General features: G+C 37.0%; 2 protein-coding genes across 2 annotated transcripts; both read left to right on the top strand.

Annotated features, from left to right (window-relative positions):
* Positions 1 to 401: 401 nt before the first annotated feature.
* Positions 402 to 7148, top strand: LOC100567135 (pepsin B). Its single transcript, XM_016993287.2, has 8 exons — positions 402 to 457; positions 764 to 917; positions 1155 to 1272; positions 2137 to 2255; positions 2565 to 2764; positions 5123 to 5267; positions 6066 to 6164; positions 6902 to 7148. The coding sequence occupies exons 1-8, from the start codon at positions 402 to 404 to the stop codon at positions 7052 to 7054; spliced, it is 1044 nt and encodes a 347-aa protein (XP_016848776.2). The 3' UTR covers positions 7055 to 7148.
* A 6362-nt stretch (positions 7149 to 13510) lies between these two features.
* Positions 13511 to 21267, top strand: LOC134298709 (pepsin B-like). The gene is made up of 7 exons (XM_062979773.1): positions 13511 to 13566; positions 13700 to 13853; positions 18012 to 18217; positions 18817 to 18939; positions 19130 to 19274; positions 19804 to 19902; positions 20721 to 21267. Exons 1-7 carry the CDS (start codon positions 13511 to 13513, stop codon positions 20871 to 20873), a joined length of 936 nt encoding a protein of 311 aa, XP_062835843.1. The 3' UTR covers positions 20874 to 21267.
* Positions 21268 to 21533: the final 266 nt, after the last annotated feature.

The following is a 21533-nucleotide window of genomic DNA, read 5'->3' as shown; positions in this document are numbered from 1 at the left end:
GGTAATTTGTCCTTTGTCATTTAAATAAATAAATAAATAAATAAATAAATAAATAAATAATTCAGAAAACGATACCAACATTTCCCAAGGAAAGTGATACTACTCTGGCCTTTTGATATCTTATCACTTTTTGGGGCTAGTCACAAAGCTTTCAGATTTTTTTCATCAGCACTCACTCATTCCATTTTGTCAAAACCAAGGGCACCGTTTGTATCAAAGGGCATTAATGCGCTATCATTCACGAGGAAACAGAAGTGTAGATAATGTTGTTTGTAATGATATGGTAAATTAAGAATGAATAGATAAGGCAGAAAACGACAATTATTCTCTGAGTATAAAACCAGAGACACAACAGTGGTAACTGTGCTTTCTCCAGAAGAAGACATCAGATACCTATCACCATGAAGTGGCTAATCATAGTCCTAGTTTATCTGCACTTGTCAGAAGGACTAGAGAGGTAACTATCAGAAACCACACTTGTCATAAATATTGTGGAATTAACACTAGTAACAAATAGGGGGGGGGGGGGCATAGATTTTTGCCTATTCTTTCAGGACAGAATAATGCTATCTTTCCACAGCAAAGTTAAACTATTTCTTTTCAAGTTCTGTAATACATACTGTATCCTGTCTTACATGCTTTCTTACTCTGAGTTCCCAACACCAATGCAGAGGACAAGTGGTAAACAGAGCAGGCATAGAAAGGACATGGAAGCTCTAGAAAGATTTCCACTGATTCCCTGAAATTTTTGTGTTCTGCACAGAGTCATCCTGAAGAGAGGGAAATCCATTCGGGAGAACATGAAGGAGAAAGGTGTGCTGGAGGAATTTCTGAAAAAGAACCATGTCGACCCTGCATTAAAATACCACTTCAATGAATACAATGTTGCTTATGAGCCAATTACCAATTATTTGAATGTGAGTACTAAAATACTATTATATGAATACTAAAACACTGATTCTGTTGCACCTTTTGATGATATTGGAGAGCAATTCTATAGGGAAACGTCCCTTTTTTTCTATCAAATTCCTCAAAAGGGATGTATTATTTCATGATATTCAGATAGAAAATAGTAGAAATGCAGAGAACAGTGTTAAAAACTTGTATAAGTTTGGGAAAACCTGCCAACTTATTGAAACCTTCTTATTTGGCAGTCTTACTACTTTGGCGAGATTAGTATTGGGACACCACCACAGAATTTCCTGGTTGTAATGGACTCTGGTTCTTCCAATCTCTGGGTTCCCTCTGTGTATTGTGATACTGCAGCCTGTGGTGAGTACTAACACACTGGTGCACAGAGATTTGGCTTTAGGAAGCTCATTAATGGACACCTGGCTTCTTTCAAAAATCTATACTTACTTGATAGTAAATAGTTTTCAGTAGGAATCAAATGCCTGCATATTTTCAGTTGAAGTGCATTTATTTATTTCTACATTTATTTCTCCAATGTTGTAGGGGAAGTGTACATGGGATTATATCATTTTGTATTTATGATAATTCTATGGGAAAGGTTGAGAACTCCTTACTTAAGGAAGTTCAACTAGTGAGCTTCAATGCTGAGTATCAAAATCCTACAACTGGTAAGGCCATGGCATACTTCTGGGTATTTTAGTCCAAAAAAGTAATATGTTCTAATTTTAACTCATGTAGCTTTCTGTCAGTTACATCTCGTTGGCCTTTGTATGGAAAAGTGGCTTCAAAGAACAATATTCGAAGAGATTTTTTGCTCATGGAGATTTTTCAAAAATGTAATTTATCTTTGGATTGCATAGATCCTCTTGTTCCGTTGGAATGACATATTAAATTGAAAGCTAAAAAAACAAGTGTTTTTATATATGTGTGCATTACATGTTTTGATAAGAAATGCTATCAGGTTGTAAATTTTATTCTAAATTTTGTGAAGTTATATTCATTCCAATAAAAGTTTTTAAAAACCCATTCAACGTTTTTATGAAAGATCCCCTCATCTTGCTGAATATTCATTTTGCTTCCTTGCCGTGAAGACAATACACCAAGCCTATAACAAAACTAGACCTCTAGGGAATTAACATATGAGAAGCAATTGCAAATGGCATACAACTATAAATCTGTTTGCTGAAGATAAAAAGATTTTTTTTTGTTTTATTCCTACTCTAGCAAAGCACAACAGATTCAGTCCTAGTGCATCTTCTACATACTCCAACTCTGGGCAGACTTACACCCTGTACTATGGAGCTGGTGACTTGACAGTCATGCTAGGTTATGATACTGTGATGGTAAGTATGCTTTGCATTGTTAAGTGTGTTTTATTTGGAAAATCTTCAAACATTGTCCAAATTCAGAAAAAAAAAATCATTTAGGAAGGTTAGAAATGTTAATCTTTATATTACATATACCATATATCCATTGCCAGTGGTTGTGGTAGTTGGTGGATTTGATGGATTGTAGTTCCCAAAAGTAATACCTCTAAACTTTATCCAGAACATAGTGCTGCACTCTTAAAAGGATATTTGAAAAAAAGAGATCCCATTAAAGCTTAGAATGGAAACCCGAATGGATGGATCTTTTTTTCCCCTTTCTCCAAGGTCCAGAATATTGTCGTTACCAACCAGGAGTTTGGCCTGAGTGAGAATGAACCTATGACTCCCTTCTACTATGCCAGCTTTGACGGAATTATGGGTATGGCTTATCCATCTCTAGCGGTAGGAGGGACAGCCACAGTCATGCAGCAGATGTTGAATCAAGGACAGCTTTCTGAACCCATCTTTAGCTTTTACTTTTCACGGTATGGTCCAAAACTCTCTAATTTTTCAAAGAGAAAATACAAGATGTTAGAAAAATAGATCTAAAATAACGAAGTTACTGCTCTTTGATAGTATTCTGTTGATGGTTTATTGCCCTCGATATAATAGGAATTGACTTTTCTTCCATCATATGCATGGAAATTGGAGGGATGGTGGTGTTTTCTTCACCTAATCATCCTCATTTTGAAGGATGAAAAAAAATTGAAGGAGAAATATTGTGTTTACTCACATCTAATGCTCACCTTTTTGGCTAAATTACCTCCCCCAAATTAGGATGCACATCCAATTTGCATAATATGGTAATCTTAGTTCTGAACCAAAGCAAAAGGGGAAGCTATTTCAGGGGCACTTGGAGCTTCTATTTGAGAGACCTCATTTCTAATTTAATGACCACAGCTCAATGGTATGCAATCCTGGGATTTGTAGTTTGATGAGCCACCTCAGCAAAGAAAGTTCAAGACCTTGCAAAACTGCACAAAGGTGGCAAACCAGAATAGAAGCACAGCTACAACCTATGGTGAAGGTTCCTATCTTGCAACACTACGTGCAACCTGCAAAAGACCTGTCAGGCCCTCATTGTGTCTTTGTGTCACAACATCTCCAGTGCAATGGTAGCATGGGGAGATGTAGCTACATGTAGCATATACATATCCTGATGCAAGATCTTGGGCATTTAACTCTTACTCCATGGCATGAAAATCAAAATGTTGTAAAAATAGCTGTTGTGGTTATTCAGGATTCATCTATGTTTTCTTCTTTGGGCTAGTTTTCTGACCACAGAGATATCTATGCACATATTCCAGCTTAACATAGATCTACATTTGACTTCTTTTCTCCCAATTTTCGCCTACTAGACAGCCAACTGTTCAATATGGAGGGGAACTGATCTTGGGAGGCGTTGATACTCAACTATTCTCTGGAGACGTTTCCTGGGCACCTGTCACCCGTGAAGTTTATTGGCAAATTGGTGTTGAAGAGTAAGTGATGTTCCATATATAGCTGAAGCCTGATTTTCTGATCTGATGTCCTTTTGCTTTGCCGAGATGGTAAGAAAAGGTCCCTGTTTCTAACTGGAAGTTTATTTGCTGAAAGAAATAGTTATTTTTCTTCTTATTTCTTTTTCTCTTTTTATGTATGTGTGTAATCTGTGTGTATATGCAGGAGGAAAGGACTAAGGACTCAAGGTGTAGCTACAGGGGAGGCAAAATCCAAAATAAGCATTCTTATTTCCTGAAGACCTCCCCTTCCCGAAATAAGAATTCTGCTTCACCATGTAATTTTCCCTCAATACCAAAATTTCTAGTCTTGCAGTGACACATTGTGAATCATTCACATATAAAATTTCCCAAGTAATTTTGCCTGCCCCCTTTTTTGGATGCATAAACTGTATTTCTAACTGCTCATTGGAAATCTTAAATCACTGCAGTGCTAGAAATATGGAAGCTGAAGGCACATTTAATTGAGTTCTTAAATTCTTATGGGGTGGGAGATAGGGAGGGTCATGCTCTCATCAGTCCCTCTCCACTATCACTACCTTCCTGTGTCTAGCACTGAACATTTTAATATTATAAATGTTATCCTACCAAAGATATGCATCAGAAGTATTGTTCATTTCAAAGGGAAGATTTAGCCATAATGTAATAATAATAATACAATAAAATAAAAGTCACATAAAAGACACTCCTACAGATGATGACATTACTCTTGTTAATGTTGTGTACTTTTAAAAATAAATAAATAAATAAGGGTTCAATGGGAATTACTGTTGTACTTGAATGTTACAAGAGAGGAGAATCCAGTCTATGCTTTTTGTAAATTCAGGATCTGTATGCCTACTGCAACCATATTGCAAGGAACATTCATTCTCAGTGACAAGGGATGGAGATAAATGAACAAACAATAACTTGCTGAGCAAGAGGAAAGTGCAGCTTGAGTGTTACACAAAATTTAGGGTTATAACAGCTGAATTGCTACTTGAAAAATGTGTACATATTTGTTGCTCATGTGCACACACACACACACACAAACCTAAAAGTATTTTAACACTTCTATAGCACCACAGACAATATTATTTTATTTCCCATATGGAAGGATTGTAACTACAGTGGGTAAAATGAGTATAGTAATGGGTTGCTCAAAATCCAGCTCCAGTTCAATAATCTTTTCAGATTTCACAGAGATTGTTTGTGCTAGCTGATGGATCCCAGGAGTTGTAATCCAAAAGAGTAATTTTTCCAAACACTGGTTCTGGGAATGATTGAAAATTGCAAGCTTTCACCTGGTTTGTTCCTTGCTTACAAACTTTGCCTGTACAACATTCTTTGCTCTTCTCCCTGTAGATTTGCCATTGGCAACGAGGCCACTGGCTGGTGCAGTGAAGGCTGCCAGGCAATTGTAGACACTGGCACTTGTCAGCTTACCATTCCACGGCAGTACTTTGATACTTTCCTGCAGGCTGTGGGAGCTGAAGAGTATAATGGTGAGGTAAGTGAAGGAGGGGACCTTGGGGATATTTCTCAGAGCATTACTGCAATTCCCAGAGGAAGTGTTCAAATTTATTGTGTCTGAACACATGAAGTAACACCCAAGATAAAAGTAAGCAGAGTTGGTGCAAGAGAAATGTGATAACTTCTTTTAGGTATGAGATCTGATAGTATTGGGGCGGGGAGAAATGATGTAGTAAATAGGTATGAATCTCTCTAGTGAACCAGGAATCCATGGAAATGTGAATAAAGAAATTTCCAAAGTTATAATATATTGGATGGATGACTGATTTAATTATTCATTTTGTTAGTTAATCAATTTCCTGTTTTGCTTTTTTAAAAAGTCATAGCAACTTACATGAAAAGAATAAAATAGTTATGATATTTTAAAGTGCTAGAATTGTTGAACTGTGAGTCATCATGTAGGTAAATCCAACTGATTTAATGGCTGTTTTCTAAACTGTAATTAACAAATGATTTAAGCTATTTATAGTGTTTTTGAAAGAAGAGATGCTGCATCACATGATGAAAGATGTCTGTAATAGTACATTATTTCCTTCACCTATGTATCTTGCATTTGGCATGCTTTATTTTGTGACTAGTCAATGAAACTTAAACACCTGCTTATTGGCAAGTGTGACTGCTATGGCACACATCTCAAAGGAAATTCTGTTGTCAGGAAAAAAAGAGTTAATTCTTGAGATACACAGATCTCTTAACATCTAGTTTGACCCTTTGTCAGTCTATTTACTAACGGGGACAGAATTTCTGTTTTAACATTATTGTATTCTTTTTAAAGTTACTAGTGAACTGCAACAATGTCCAGAACATGCCCACCATCACTTTTGTCATTAATGGAGCCCAGTTCCCTCTGCCTCCCTCTGCCTATGTCGCCAATGTATGTATACTTTATTGCTTAACAATATATATTTTAAAACATGCTGTCTGAATATTATAATATCAAGAGATTGCGGTAATATTATTCAAATTTCTGTAGTCACAACTTGGAAAATGCTGGGATGCGTATGAGCATTTATTTGCTCAAGAAAATTGGGAATCCTGCAAAGATCAGCTATGGGCATTTGAATTATTTTCATGGAGTTACATACACAAATATCTTCTCAGCTTTGCTTTGGCTTTTCATATTTTAAATGAGGCCATGATTGTGGAACCTACAAAACGTGAGACACAATGCACACTGCATCATGTGCACTATGGTCAGATCTGAACCTGCACATTCGGATCACGAAGTGCACCCTGGGGCACATCTAATGTGGGTCTGACTCACATCATATGCCCTGGCAAACAAACCTTTGGCAAGCATGTCCTCATTGTTATTTGATTATAGGGCCCTTCCACACAGCCATATAACTCAGAATATCAAGGCAGATAATCCACAATATCTGCTTTGAACTGGATTATCTGAGTCCACACTGTCATATAATCCAGTTCAATGTGGATTTTATACAGCTGTGTGGACAATGCCTTAATGATCATAACCAGAAATAAGCAGTTACCTTCTTGTCATGCAGTCTAAACAAGACCTGATTTTAGAATGTTCTCTTGACAAATGCTTCAGGATATTGTTTTTGAAGAGTGGTGGAAGCTTAAAGATCCCTTTGTTTTCTTTTATAGAATGATGGATATTGCACAGTTGTAGTGGAGCCTACCTATCTGGCTTCCCAGAGTGGAGAGCCATTGTGGATCCTGGGAGATGTCTTCCTTAAGGAGTATTATTCTGTTTTTGACATGGCGAACAACAGGGTGGGATTTGCACTATCAGCTTGAATGTGACAAAACCCAGTTTCTCTCCAATCTTATGCTTCTGTTCTCTTGGACTCTGATAGAATGACTTTCAATCAAAATAATAAACTCTAATATGTCACAATTTTGTTTGGGCTTGTCTATAACATATTTGTTGCTGTCATTGAAATGATTAAATGTCTCCAAATCAATCTGAACTCTTCCTAGAAGCCACAATGTCTAAACTGAGGTTGGACTATGGATATATCATGAGAAGAAAAAGACAATAGTATTTGGTAAGGTAGAAGACAGTATGGAAAGAGAATAACCACATTCCACGGGAATAGACTCAGTTATAAAAGCAACAGACTTGAATCTGCAAGACCTTATCAGCGCTATTTAGGAAAGAGGAACATTAAGGTCTCTCATTCATAGAGCCATCAAAAGTAGAATTGAAGGCTGTTAACAACAATAACACAAAGGGATCTTGCTGTAATTTTGAGAGTAACTGAGATAAGGTTGGTAGCATAAATGTAATAGTGGCATGCAATGGTGTTAATGATGTTGATGACTCAGTGACAAAAGGTCTGTGGCACCCATGCCTCTGTTCCATAGATGATATTAGGGGCATTAGGGACATACCTACTCCAGAATCTCAAACAAGAAATAAAAACAGGGACTATGTAAGTTTTGGGCTTTATCCAAGAAGACAATGCTTAACTTTTCTTTAATAAAAGAAGAACTCTACCAAACAAGTTGCAGAGCAGAAGCAGATTTTATGCTCACTGCCTTTGAGTCTCACCTGCCAGGAATGTTAAAAAACAGATTTATACTGAGAAAGTTGTTAGGCATTTTGTGACTCCAATGAAAAGTTTAATGTACCCAGGGCAAGGAGGAGGTTTAGGGTTGTGAACTGCATTCAGGTGAGTGTTCTATGTGTCTCCTGACCCCTATTTATATTTCCTGACTCTACGAAAATCTGTATATCCTTCTTGCATTGAGCTAGCATTTTGGCAGATTGCCACAATTCTGCTTCTCAGAATACAGATTTATGCTAAAATGGCTTGGGAGGGGTTTATATCAACATACTGTAATTCTATTTGCTGGGAGGAAAGTGTAGCCAGTGCATACAGGAAAAAAGTGCTTTGGGTGGACTTTTTTTGTTTTGATGATATTCTCTACACCCTGAATGTGTGGATCCTACCCAAAAAGTTATTGTAGGGTAGGGTACTGTAGATCTGTGATATTATCTGTGATATTATTCAGTTGCTGAGTGCTGAAATCCATGTTTCAAGGATTACATCTTAGGACAACTCTGAAAACAACATGCATAGTTTGCAGAAGCCTGCAAGCTCTCACTATCTTCCTGTACTGACTATGATGCCAGGACATATGGGGACTTAGATAATGTTTGAAATGAACTATGTTGCCCACTGTAGAAACTGTCCAATGGCTAGAGTCAACAAGGGCTAGGTTCACCTGCTACTTAAAGTTCCCATATGACATCAATTCATCTGCTGAAACATTGGAACTGCAATACACACACACACACACACATACACACACACACACACACATACATACACACTCTCTCTCTCTCTCTCTCTCTCTCTCTCTATATATATATATATATATATATATTCAACTCTAATTCTGAGAACATAATGGTGTAGCTAAAAGAGGATGAAAGCATTGCCTCACAACTAAATTTTTCTTCATTCCCCAGTTTTCTATGCAACTACAGTAGAGTCTCACTTATCCAAGCTAAACGGGCCGGCAGAATGTTGGATAAGCGAATATGTTGGATAATAAGGAGGGATTAAGGAAAAGCCTATTAAACATCAAATTAAGTTATGATTTTACAAATTAAGCACCAAAATATCATGTTATACAACAAATTTGACAGAAAAAGTAGTTCAATACGCAGTAATGCTTTGTAGTAATTACTGTATTTACGAATTTAGCACCAAAATATCATGATGTATTGAAAACATTGACTACAAAAATGTGTTGGATAATCTAGAACGTTGGATAAGCGAGTGTTGGATAAGTGAGACTCTACTGTACTTAAAACCTGGGTTAAGCATTAGAAATGCAGTTAGGCATCCAAAGAAAAGGGGCTGGCAAAGTCATAAAGGAAAACAGAGCACAGATTTATAGGTTTGAGCAATTCTCAATGTCTCAATGTCTGCAGTGCTGAAGAAAAAAACCATTGACTAACAAGAATAAACTACAAAACAGACTTTTAACACAGAAGGATAAATGGGAAGTTACAAAGAAAACCCTCTGACCCTAAACCCTTCCTTAATCCCCTTCAACCCCTCCTTTTCCCCCTTCTAGTCAACCTCCCCAGCCCCAATCCATCTACCCTCACATTACCCTAAACCTTTTCCCCTCTTTTTTTTAAAACCTCACTGTATAAATTTTTCTGATAATAAAGATATTTAAAATTAAAAAGTTCATTGGGGAACAGAATTCTTATTTGGTATGGTAATACTTTCCTCCATCCTCTATGGTGTCCCTGAAAGTGATTCAGGCCAAAGGCCTAAGTAATCCAACATTCTGTGCTCACAGTGGCCGACTACACGCCTCCTGGAAGCCCACAAAGAGCAGCACAGGAGTGCAACACAAGCATTGATGGCTCTATTCTCCATGACTTCTCTAATTCCCTTATAAACCATCCAGTTAGTAGCTATAACAATAATCATGGTAGTGCATTATGCACAATGTGTATTACTTTACTTATGCTGAATCTTCTAATATTCAGCTTTAGTAAATAATGCTGACTTCCAGTTTTATGGGAAAGGTATAAAAGCTTATATTAGGGTGCATCTGCATTATAGGTAGAAGTAATGCAATTGTATACTATTTTAATGGCTATGACATAATGCTATGGAATCATGGGAGTTGTAGTTTTACAAGGTTTTTAGCCTCCTTTGCCCAAGAGTGCTGGTGCCTCACCAAATTATAACTTTCAGAATTCTATAACATTGAACCATGGCAGTTAAAGTGGTATCAATTGCATTGATTGTACTGTGTAGATGCCCTATTCACTTTCATTGCATTGTTTTATATACATATATCATATTTACCTTTCTCTTTAAAAAGCCAAATAGTCCAAATGTCATAACCTTTCCTCATAAAACTGCTCTTGCCCATTTATTATTTTGGTCACATCTTTTCAAGCTTAGCATTTACAGTATCCTTTTTTAAGTGCAGTAACTAGAAGACAGAAGTATAAAATTGTAAGATTATAGAGTTCAAAGGGGATCCATGGGCCACCAAATCCAACTTCAGTGGAGGAACTTCAGCTAACATCTTGAGCAGGTAGTTGTCTAGCCTCTATTTGAAGATGTCTAGAGAAGGAGACTAAAGTTCAGTTAAATTCTTCCCTCATGTGACTATTACATTTGCTCCTACCCTTTGGGGAAGCAGACAGCAAACCTGCCCCTCTTCTCTTTGGCAACCTGTTAGATATTTAAGGAGTACAGTCATGTCACCTCCCAGTTTTCTCTCCATCAGACTGAATATTCCCAACTCCCGCAATCTTTCCTCAAATATTTTGTTTTCCATGCCTCTTATCCTTCTTGCCCCTTTATGAAGACCTTGTTTATTTGTCTCTTTAAATGCAGTGTATACTATGTGGTTGAATAAGGGTAATGTCATATTGGCAGGTTTGTTTTCCATTATTACTTCTAATCATGTCTAATTTTGAGTTTTTATAGCACTCCTACACTAGGTTGACAAGTTTATTGACCTGGCAATCCATCTATCAAGATCCCAAGATCCCTTCCTTGGTCAGTCTCTGCCAAATCAGATCACATCAGTGTAAAATTTGAATTCATTTTTGCCCCATCCCTTTAGACTTGCTTAGTCAGAAATTCATTTGCCATTTTAGTGCTTGTTCTTATTTTGAGTTAATCACAATCCATTGCTGTTTTAGCCACCTCTAATGCAATGATATCATAAGCAAATTCAGTTATTTCATTTCTCATCCCTGACTTTATATTCACTAGTACCAATAAAGATTTCTGAGGAACTCAATTGTACATATGCTTCTGTTGCAAGAACTGGCCATTGATTCCTACTGTCTGTTTAAACTTCTTTAACCAGTTTCAAGTCCATAACAACATTTCTTTTCTTACATAATGATGGCAACATTTGTTTAGAGAAGGAATGGACAAAGTTTAGACCATGGATCACATGTAGTTCCCAGGGCTGCTTTTGAAGCTGCCAGAGACCCCAGATGTTTAAAAATGACTCCAAAATATCCTAAATTAATAACTGATGGAGGGTATAAGGCATTTCCATATGTCTGGCATACACCTGGAAACCTAGAAATCAAAATTAAATTTTGTGAAATTTTTCAAAATACTTTTTGCTTCAAAGTGCCCTCTAAGGGCCCAGAAATACTCCCAAACTTACCCCTATGTTCCAGAAGGTTTGGGGGTAGTAGTAGTTTTTTTTGTTTTTTGTTTTTGCAGTGATGGTACTTCCTTGTCCCCCTCCAGTCAGGGCTCTAGCGGGGGGGGGGGGATTGTGTGTCAGGGGTTCAAATCCCCCTGACATTTTTCATGTTTAAAAAAAACCTGGTTTACTCATGAATTTTACCTGATTAACCAAATCCCCACGAGTGTCCACTGAAGTTTATCTGTCTTGGATGTCCACTGAAGTTTATTGATGGAGCCTGATTTCTAAATTATTTTGCGTTATAGAACTACTCTTCATGATTCGCTTAAAAAAAGCTTCAACCCCCACTTGAACATTTTTTCTGGCTATGGCCCTGCTTCCAGTCTTCAATAGCTGAACACAGCCGGTTTAGAAGTTTTTGATGAAGGACTCATGTTTACTGGCATAAAACAAAATGATTCTGCATTTCCACATTCACATTGTTTGGGGAATACAGCATGGACTACTTTAGTTAGGCAATGTATAAATAGTGGTTTCTGGATGGATAATCATACCATCTAAACATCTCTCACTTTTCCATGTAAATGTGAGTGCCAATGAGCAATTTTAATTGTATCTGAGTGTTCTGCATATGCAGTTAAATTCTTAGTAGGAAAAACTGAGTAATTCAGGTGAAGATTTGGTCAAAAACAAATAGTTTAATGATCTTGTTTTTAAGGTGCAAAGGAATATGTTGTGTCTAGGTTGATTCATAAGGTGCTCTGCTATGGCTGACTTCCCTGGTTGAGTGAGTCTGCAGTGCCTTTTATGTTCCTTGATTCATGTTTGGGCAATGCTGCATTTGGTGGTCCTATGTAGACTTGTCCACAGCTGCATGGTATATGGTAGACTCCTGCAGAGGTGAAAGAATCCCTCTTGTCCTTTGCTGAACGTAGCATTTGTTGGATTTCCTTAGTGGGTCTGTAGATGGTTTGTAGGTTGTGCTTCTTCATCAGCTTCACTATGAGGTCAGTGGTTCCCTTGATGTATAGTAAGAACACTTTTCCTCTGGGTAGATCTTTGTCTTTACTCTTGTGGCTTGTTCTTGGTCTTGCAGCTCTCCTGATGTCTGTGGTGGACACCTCCCACCCTGGACATTCCACGGATATATAATCCTGACTTGCCTAGTTTCCAACAGACCCCACAACCTCTGCGGATGCTTGCCATAGATGTGGGTGAAACATTGAATGCTTCTGGTATATGACCATACAGCCTGGAAAACTCACATACATCTGCTTCAACTATAGTTCCAAAACAATGAAATGTATATATTTGAATTTGGCATGCTACTAAGGTAATCATAAAGGCACACATCTCAGAATTACTTTGTTTAAAATACAGATCAATTGCAGCAGATCCTCTACAGTTGTGGGGTTAGGGTCCCACTCCCCTCCCACTCACCATTCTTGAGCTGTTTATTTTTGCCATTTTGTTTTTTTTATTTAAATTAACCCTTTCTGGAGGTGAACATGTGCTTTAAAATCATATTAGAAAATAATATTAGATGTGTGGGAAGGCAGGGACCACTGTGGAATAATAACTGCATGCAATAAAGTCCTTAGTATTACTTTGGATATTGGTTCAAACTATCTGAACCAAAAATTGCCTTTCCCGATTATGTCAATATTTGCCACAATCACTTTGATTATTAACTTGCCCTTTACTATTTCAAAAAAGAATACTGCCAGTTTTCCAAGGAAACTGATTATTCTTAACTGATATTGACAGCTTATCACTGTTTTCCCCGCCTCTAGTAACAAAGGTTTACACTAGGGCCAATTTTTTATATCTTAATCTTTCTTATAAATCAAGGGCACAAATTGCTTTTAAAATCTTTATTATCAAGTTGAACACCTTTTATGTGTTGAACACCTTTTATCTGTAAATAAACAGAAACCGTAGGTATTGAGTATGCATAATGATATGGGAAATTTAGAGTAAATAATAGAGGATGGTTGCCCTTAGTATAAAAGTTGGGGCTCATTGACAGAATTATGGACAGGGTTTGGAAGGATTCTCTAGTAGATCACAAAGGTGAAGACATCAAGCACCATGAAGTGGTTGATCCTTTTCTTGGTTTGTCTCCACCTGTCAGAGGGACTGGAGAGGTGAGTATCCTTACTAAGCTTATGAATCATGAGTGAGATGAATAGAAAAATCAATGAGCTGAAAAACATCATAGATATATGAAGGGCCTGAAATCCCTAAACTAATCCCCTGAGATTGTTGTGTCCTGTGCAGAGTCGTTCTGAAGAAAGGGAAATCCATTCGAGAGAACATGAAAGAGAAAGGTGTGCTGGAGGAATTTTTGAAGAACAACCGTGTTGATCCTGCATTGAAATACCACTTTAATGAATACAATGTAGCTTATGAACCAATTAGCAATAACTTAAATGTGAGTATCAAAACCATGTACATTGTGTACTTTTATTACTAAATATTAGAATGATTGCTCATTGAGAAATAACTGCTGAGCTCAATACATGATGATGCAATAAAACAACCCATCCATTACTCCTGCCAGCTTCAAGAAGAAGAAATTACTTCTTTGAATGTGCTTAATGTTCATGTCTTTTGGAGCTCTCTGGTTTTTGATTATAGATAAATATTTAGTGAGATACACTAGAAATTGAAGTGAATATACCAAAGGAACTTTAACCAGTTTTAACCAAGCAAAACTGTAGTTGTACAAATAATTTCTTTGGGCATCAAGTTTAATGTAATTACAGAAGAGGGCAACATTACGACATTTTGGTTCTTGTATGGCCTTCCTTGACGGCAGCTATTGATGTAATTGTCAGTGGGAATGATAATCTGCTGTTAGTTTTCATCAACTTGAGAGGGATTCCTCTAGATGCTGAACCCTACCCTCCTTACTTATGAAGGAACAGGTATACTTTACTAAATGAGGCATCCCTATTCTTACCCTGAGGGATCTTTGTTAGGAAGGGATGGGGCAAAAAGTAATCCCAACTTCACAATGATGTGATCTGAGCTGACAGGGACTAAACAAGGGTAGCATTAATTACTATTATGTATGCTGGAACTCAATTGACAGACCCAGTCTTTTAAACTTGTACACGCCTATCTATATTTTATAAATGCATTTTATGAATGTTATATGTAAGTTAATTTTTTAACTGATTTATAGTGTATTGTACTGTTTTTATATGTCTGTTTTATTGTAAGCCGCCCTGAGTCCCCTGTTGGGTGAGAAGGGCGGGATATAAATATTGTAATAATCATAATATAATAATAATAATAATAATAATAATAATAATAATAATAATAATAATAATAGTATTTTGATAGACGGATTGAGTGATGATTGCTGCATTGACTTGTTTGCCCATTATGGGAGGACTATAAAAATTCACAGTCTATATCAGACATGATTAGAACAAAAGCAGAAATCAATTCTGCAAATATGATATTATCTTCATTCAACCACACAATATGTATCCTCCATTTTGGATTGAAAATATTTTAAAATATAAATATTTATGGGATATGTCATCTGACTAAAATGTTTCCTCTGACAGTCTTTCTACTTTGGAGAGATTAGTATTGGGACACCACCACAGAATTTCCTGGTTCTTATGGATACTGGCTCTGCCAATCTTTGGGTGCCATCTGTGTATTGCAATACTGCTGCATGTGGTGAGTAATAAATCCATGTGCATTTCAGTTTAGTTTTTTAGTAACCGGTTTATATTTATTAGAAATGATCCACATTTATTTTCCCAAACTCATCTTTTCTAGGCTACATTTAATAAACACATATTAATTTGAGATTTTTCTGTTGATGTATCTGGCCCTAGATCTACACTTCTGATAATGTCAGATACATCACGGGGCATAATATTAAGGTTCCTTTCTTGTATATGTGTAAAACAACTATTGTGGTTGTTACTTAAAAAAAACTTCCATGAGAGATGTTACAGTGTTATACTAAAGCACATAGTACACTTAAAAGAGGCCATAGGAATTCAATGTTTGTGGAGAAACTTGTGGTATGCCCCCAAGTCATATGACTTATCCTGAGAATCTCTCTACAAGTTTTCTTGGCAGTATTTGTTCAAAAACATTTTACCTTTGCCTTCTTCTGAGACTGATAGAATGTATCACCAGTGGATTTGCATGGTTGAGCCCTGATCTCCAGAAAAATATTCTACGTTTTCAGGGATGCCCAGCGATCCACATTTGACCTACAGCCAGCTCTCTACAGCAGAGCTTTCCAAACCTTTCCTGTTGGTGACACACCTCTTTAGACATGCATCATTTTGCGACACAGTATTTCAGCTTTACTAGCAAATCAGAGATTAAACCAACCCAACTTTCATTTATATTTTTGAAAATGTATTATTTCTTGCTTATGTCACATAGACTCAGAGATCTCTTATTACATTCACGGGACACACCTACACATTGCAGCTGACACACTAATGTGTCGCGACACATAGTTTGGAAAGGTTGGCTCTGTAGCCATAGGTTCTACATCTATAGATTTAACCAACCATGACTTGAAAAAAATCTAGCAAAATATTCCAAAAAACAAATCTGGACTTTGTTGCATGCTAGCACTAGGCTGATGTGTTTATGCTGTATTCTCTCAACATTTCACAGATCTACAGGCACTCTCTGCCACTCCTTTGAATTGTTTGCCATTTTATATAAGGGACATTGTTTTGCTGCATCATTGTAAATAGCAGGACTTGAGCATGGATTTTGGTATCCACGGTAGGTGGAACAAAGCCTCAGCAGAGACTAAAGGTCTATTTTACTTGGTCATAAATAAATGGTAAATCATGTAAACAAGTTACATGTAATTAATCCTTTCCTCTAACCCTTACGTCAGAACTAGATTCCATTCTGAATATAACACAGCAAAGGATAGCACCACTTGTTTTGCAGTGCAACTGTGATGTTTTAATAACTTCTACAGCTCCAGGGTGTGAAAGAAGTACATTATACCACTCAAGAGTCATCTCATGATGTGTCTCCTGTCACAGCTGCATATCCTGTTGTTTGTATTGTAACAGCGATAGGGCAAATAGGAAGATAATGTATTTTTTAACAGATGTCAGCAGTGTGTAGCACCCACGTAGTCAGTTACTTTTGAGATATAGGGGAAAAAATTCAAAAAGAAAAATATCAAGTAACCACTTTTGGGTCAACGGAACCCTAATTAATTGCTTTTCAGAAGTTGTGTTCCAGGGACTGGTGTGAACACATGTGACTCTCATTCATGCTTTATGTATTGGGACTGCAACAAAATCAGGCCTGTTGTATATGGTGCCTTGGAGGGAAATCCATATAAACATTAATTGAATTTTTCATTGCCATGTTGTTTATTCTAGGCAACCACAACAGATTCAACCCGAGTGCATCCTCTACATACACTAACAATGGACAGACTTTTAGCCTGTACTATGGAAGTGGCAGCCTAACTGTTATGCTAGGGTATGATACTGTGCAGGTAAGCAAACTCTGTATGATGCAAGCATCCGTCGTTTTTATGTTTGCTGTTTTGTGGGAAAGTTCAAACGAGTGGCTTGGGAAGAATATCAAGAATCTTTTGCAGAAAAATAATTTTCCTGTTCAGAATACATGGGTTCTTTTACACTATACAATTATAATGTTTTGACTCCATTTTAAATGACATAGCAACATTTCATGGAATGTTGGGATTCATAGTTTGGAGAGATGTATTCAGAATTTTCAGCCAAAGAGCCTTAGTGCCTCATCAAATTACAATCCCTAAGGCTCTGTATGATGTCGCTGCGACAGTGATAGTGGAATCATAGCACTGTAACTGTGTAATGTGAAAGGATCTCAAGACTGTGCTTTCCTGCATGGCAGGGGGTTGGACTGGCTGGCCCTTGTGGTCTCTTCCAACTCTATGATTCTATGAACCTACTGAAAATACAAAAGAATGGGCTTTGTGACTAATGGTATACTTACACTGAGTACTCATGAGGCTCATGTTACATGTCCAATAGACATATTTTTTTTGGTACTTTGTAACAACCTCTACATTTCTTCTAATTGAGTAGGTATGTTTCTTTGATGCACATTATATTCAACATGGTCAGCAAGGTGTTACAAGTTTTTTTTAATTCAACATTATTCTTACACTTACACTTACATGTCCTTACCAGTGATAGTTGAGATATTTGATTATGACTCAGTTTGCAAAAGTGAAATACAGTAGAGTCTCACTTATCCAACATAAACGGGCCGGCAGAACGTTGGATAAGCAAATATGTTGAATAATAAGGAGAGATTAAGGAAAAGCCTATTGAACATCAAATTAGGTTACGATTTTATAAATTAAGCACCAAAACATCATGCTATACAACAAATTTGACAGAAAAAGTAGTTCAATATGCAGTAATGCTATGTAGTAATCACTGTATTTACGAATTTAGCACCAAAATATCAAGATATATTGTAAACATTGACTACAAAAATGTATTGGATAATCCAGAACATTGGATAAGCGAGTGTTGGATAAGTGAGACTCTACTGTATATCTGTTCCTTTTCCCCAGGTCCAGAACATTGTTGTACGCAACCAGGAAATTGGCCTCAGTCAGAATGAACCTTCCAGTCCTTTCTATTATGCCAGTTTTGATGGTATTTTGGGGATGTCTTATCCTTCTGCAGCTGTAGGCCATGTAGGGGGTTACACTATTATGCAGCAGATGCTGAGGCAAGGCCAGCTCTCTGAACCCATCTTCAGCTTCTATTTCTCTCGGTAAGATCCAAAATCTGACAACTTTTGTTTGGTTCCATAGATACATATTTGCATATAGAGGAATAAAGATAGATCCAATAAATTACCATTCGTACCACAATGTTTCATCCTTATACATAGTTATAAGTGCTGTGAACTCCTTTTAAACACTCTTTTCTGGTCACTTCAAAATTGAAATAATAAATGGTTGGCATAATACATGTTTAGATGCTACTTGTGAGTGTCAGATCAGAATATGGTGTCTGTTTTGAGTTAGCAAGTCTGAAATACTCTGTCCCATATTGATCTATGATTTCCCTCGTTTTTCTAATTTCCTATGGAATTCTGGAATTTTCCTTTTAGAGAGGGTATTTAGAATTCCCAGTCAAAGAGCTCTAATGCCTCGCTGAACTATACATCCCAGGAGTCTGTAGAATGTTGTTATGACAGTTAAAGTGAATTCATAGTGTTGTAATTATATAGTGTGAAATGCCTCCTGCTTTCCCCTTTCATACTTGGCTTGTTCCCCTCTATGTCCATTTATTTTGAATATGTAGACTTCTGCCAGGTTAATAAATATAGTGAAATTTTGACTATATTCAAACATTTTACTTTCCCAGACAACCAACTGCTCAGTATGGAGGAGAATTGATCTTGGGAGGTATTGACACCCAGATGTTCTCTGGGGAAATTACCTGGGCGCCTGTCACCCGTGAGGCTTACTGGCAAATTGGAATTGAGGAGTAAGTGATATACATCACTCTTTTACACCAAGGCCAGATTGACATTTTCCATTTTAATCAAAGCATTGCTGTACTAGTTTTCACTTTCCATAAAGAGAGCATGCATTTTACCCCAATTTACACCTATATTACACCTCTGTAAGCTTCTAAAAGTCATTCATTAACTTAATAATGTACATTTTTAATATAGATTTCTAATTGGCAACCAGGCTACTGGCTTGTGTAGCCAAGGCTGTCAGGCAGTTGTGGATACTGGGACGTATCTGCTGGCAGTGCCACAACAGTACATGAGTACTTTCCTACAAGCTGTGGGAGGCCAAGAATATAATGGTGAGGTAAGTGGATTAGTTAACTTTGGAAAGCATTTGTGCATCAAGATAAATAGGTATATTGCTGTATGCTACCAGAACATAGTGATGTCAAAATCACAATTAAGACAGGTCTAATCAACCAATCAGAGAGACAACATGGTCTAGTGATTGAATGTTGGACTATGACTCTGAAAATACACATCTCGAAGGTACACAGCAACAGCAAATGAAGCCAAATTGCCAAAGTGATATCTAGGGCCTCCATGGACAGCATATATCTTAATCATCAACATGAGGGGATTTTCTATATTCCAGGAGTGGATTTCCTGATATGGAAATTCCACGACTCTAGATTATCTGCTACATCCATGAAATGTCTTCTGTGAGATTGAACTAACCGAAAAAGGCTATGCAGACATAGATTTGGTGTCTATGATAGTCTGGCATGTTTCAGGGGGCTACTTTATCTAGACATTTTCAATACAGGAAGTGGGATGGAGTGGGTGGAGAAGTTGCATTTGTTATAATCCTGTTAATATTTGTGCTTTCACAGTATGAGGTGAACTGCAACAATGTCCAGAACATGCCCACCTTCACCTTTATTATTAATGGATCCCAGTTCCCACTACCACCTTCTGCCTACATTGCCAATGTGAGTATATAAGAGTTCATAACTTAATTCACATAGCTTGAACCTGGCTATTCACATTTCCAAACCTGGTTTATAGTATTTGAGGTTCAATCCATTTTTTTGGTTCCAGCTAGTGATATTAGAAACTGTTAATTTAGGAAGTGAAAATATGATTGATTAATTCAGTGGCTTCACTTTAGTCGGAAAGAGCAATTGAGCTCTTAAAAGGTAAAGGTTTTCCCCTGATGTTGTCTAGTCATGTCCGACTCTGGGGGTTGGTGCACATCTCCATTTCTAAGCCGAAAAGCCAGTGTTGAGCTCTTAGAAGGTGCCAATTTCATTACACATCTTGACAACTGGGCTTGGCTATTTTAACAGTCCCTGGACCTATCCTGTTTTCTCTTTCCTAATGGTCCTCTTTTAGGCATGAATGAAATTGTCAATGGCATTTTAATACTTCTCTACATTAGAACAGATCTCAAAACAGATCTTCTGTAATTGTTATTGTCAGAATCAAGCAGTAAATTCTATGAAAGCAGGATTAACAGAGAGAAGAGTCCTATTATTGCTTCTAACAGACACAAGATGATCCAAATCATACGTCACACTAGAAGGAGCATCATCAATGATCTAGCAAATTTATGTATTCAGGATGGCATTCGGTTGGACTGATACAAATAGAAATCCCTGCCTCTTTTGGCAGTTCTCTTGAAAGACTGTAAGATGAAGGAGGATCACACAAAATCGTGCAAACAAGTCCTTATTCTAGACTTTCTTAAAATGTTTTGTTTTACTCCCCTGGCAGAAGCATAACTTTTCTTTTGGCTTTTGTTTCACAGAACAATGGCTATTGTACAGTTCAGATTGAGGCCACATACTTGCCTTCCCCAACTGGAGAGCCATTATGGATCTTTGGTGACGTCTTCCTCAAGGAGTATTATTCCGTCTACGATATGGCCAACAACAGGGTGGGCTTTGCACCATCAGCTTAAAAGGAAAAAGAAGAGAGCTGCATACATGCCTAGACTAATAATTCTGCTACCTTCTTGGACACTTACAAGATTGATTCTAAATTATTTGGAACAGAAATTGCAGCAATCTTCACGTTCTGTAATCAATCTGCTACAGCTTATATAAAATTAGTTCTCCTGACAGTCGCAACCAAGAAATAAATTCTACTATGCCAAACTATTTCTTATTCTGCTTGACATGGTTTGTGGGGAAACCAGAGGCTGATTTTAGGAAGTGACTTGACAATACAATTTCTTTCAATTCGTTTGTTCAGTGACTGCTCAAGTCTTAAGCATTGACAATTGAATCTGTGATTAAATCTGAAGAGTCCTCTTTTGAAGTCAGGAGTATTGATCTTAACTACAATTAACCCAAATTTCTTTCCTGGAGTAAAATGCTATTTCCCCTTTTTAAAAAAGAGAAAAATTTTCATATTTTGAATTATTAGAGTTGCTGAGATAAACTTAAAGACAGGGCATACTAAACATGTATAAAAACATACTGATAGCAAACATATTCATTTGCTTATTAGTTATGCTGCTTTATCTGTTTAGGACTATGAGCTCAGATAACAGCTATCATTTTATAAATGTAGTCTAGCGAAAGGAAACAGAAGACCAGCCAGAATATAAATCATTAAG

This window comes from Anolis carolinensis, chromosome 4 (assembly GCF_035594765.1).
Source record: "Anolis carolinensis isolate JA03-04 chromosome 4, rAnoCar3.1.pri, whole genome shotgun sequence".
In the NCBI taxonomy this organism is placed as follows: Eukaryota; Metazoa; Chordata; class Lepidosauria; order Squamata; family Dactyloidae; genus Anolis; species Anolis carolinensis.
Note: the sequence above shows the minus strand (reverse complement) of the source record. Positions and strands in the feature narration are given on the sequence as shown.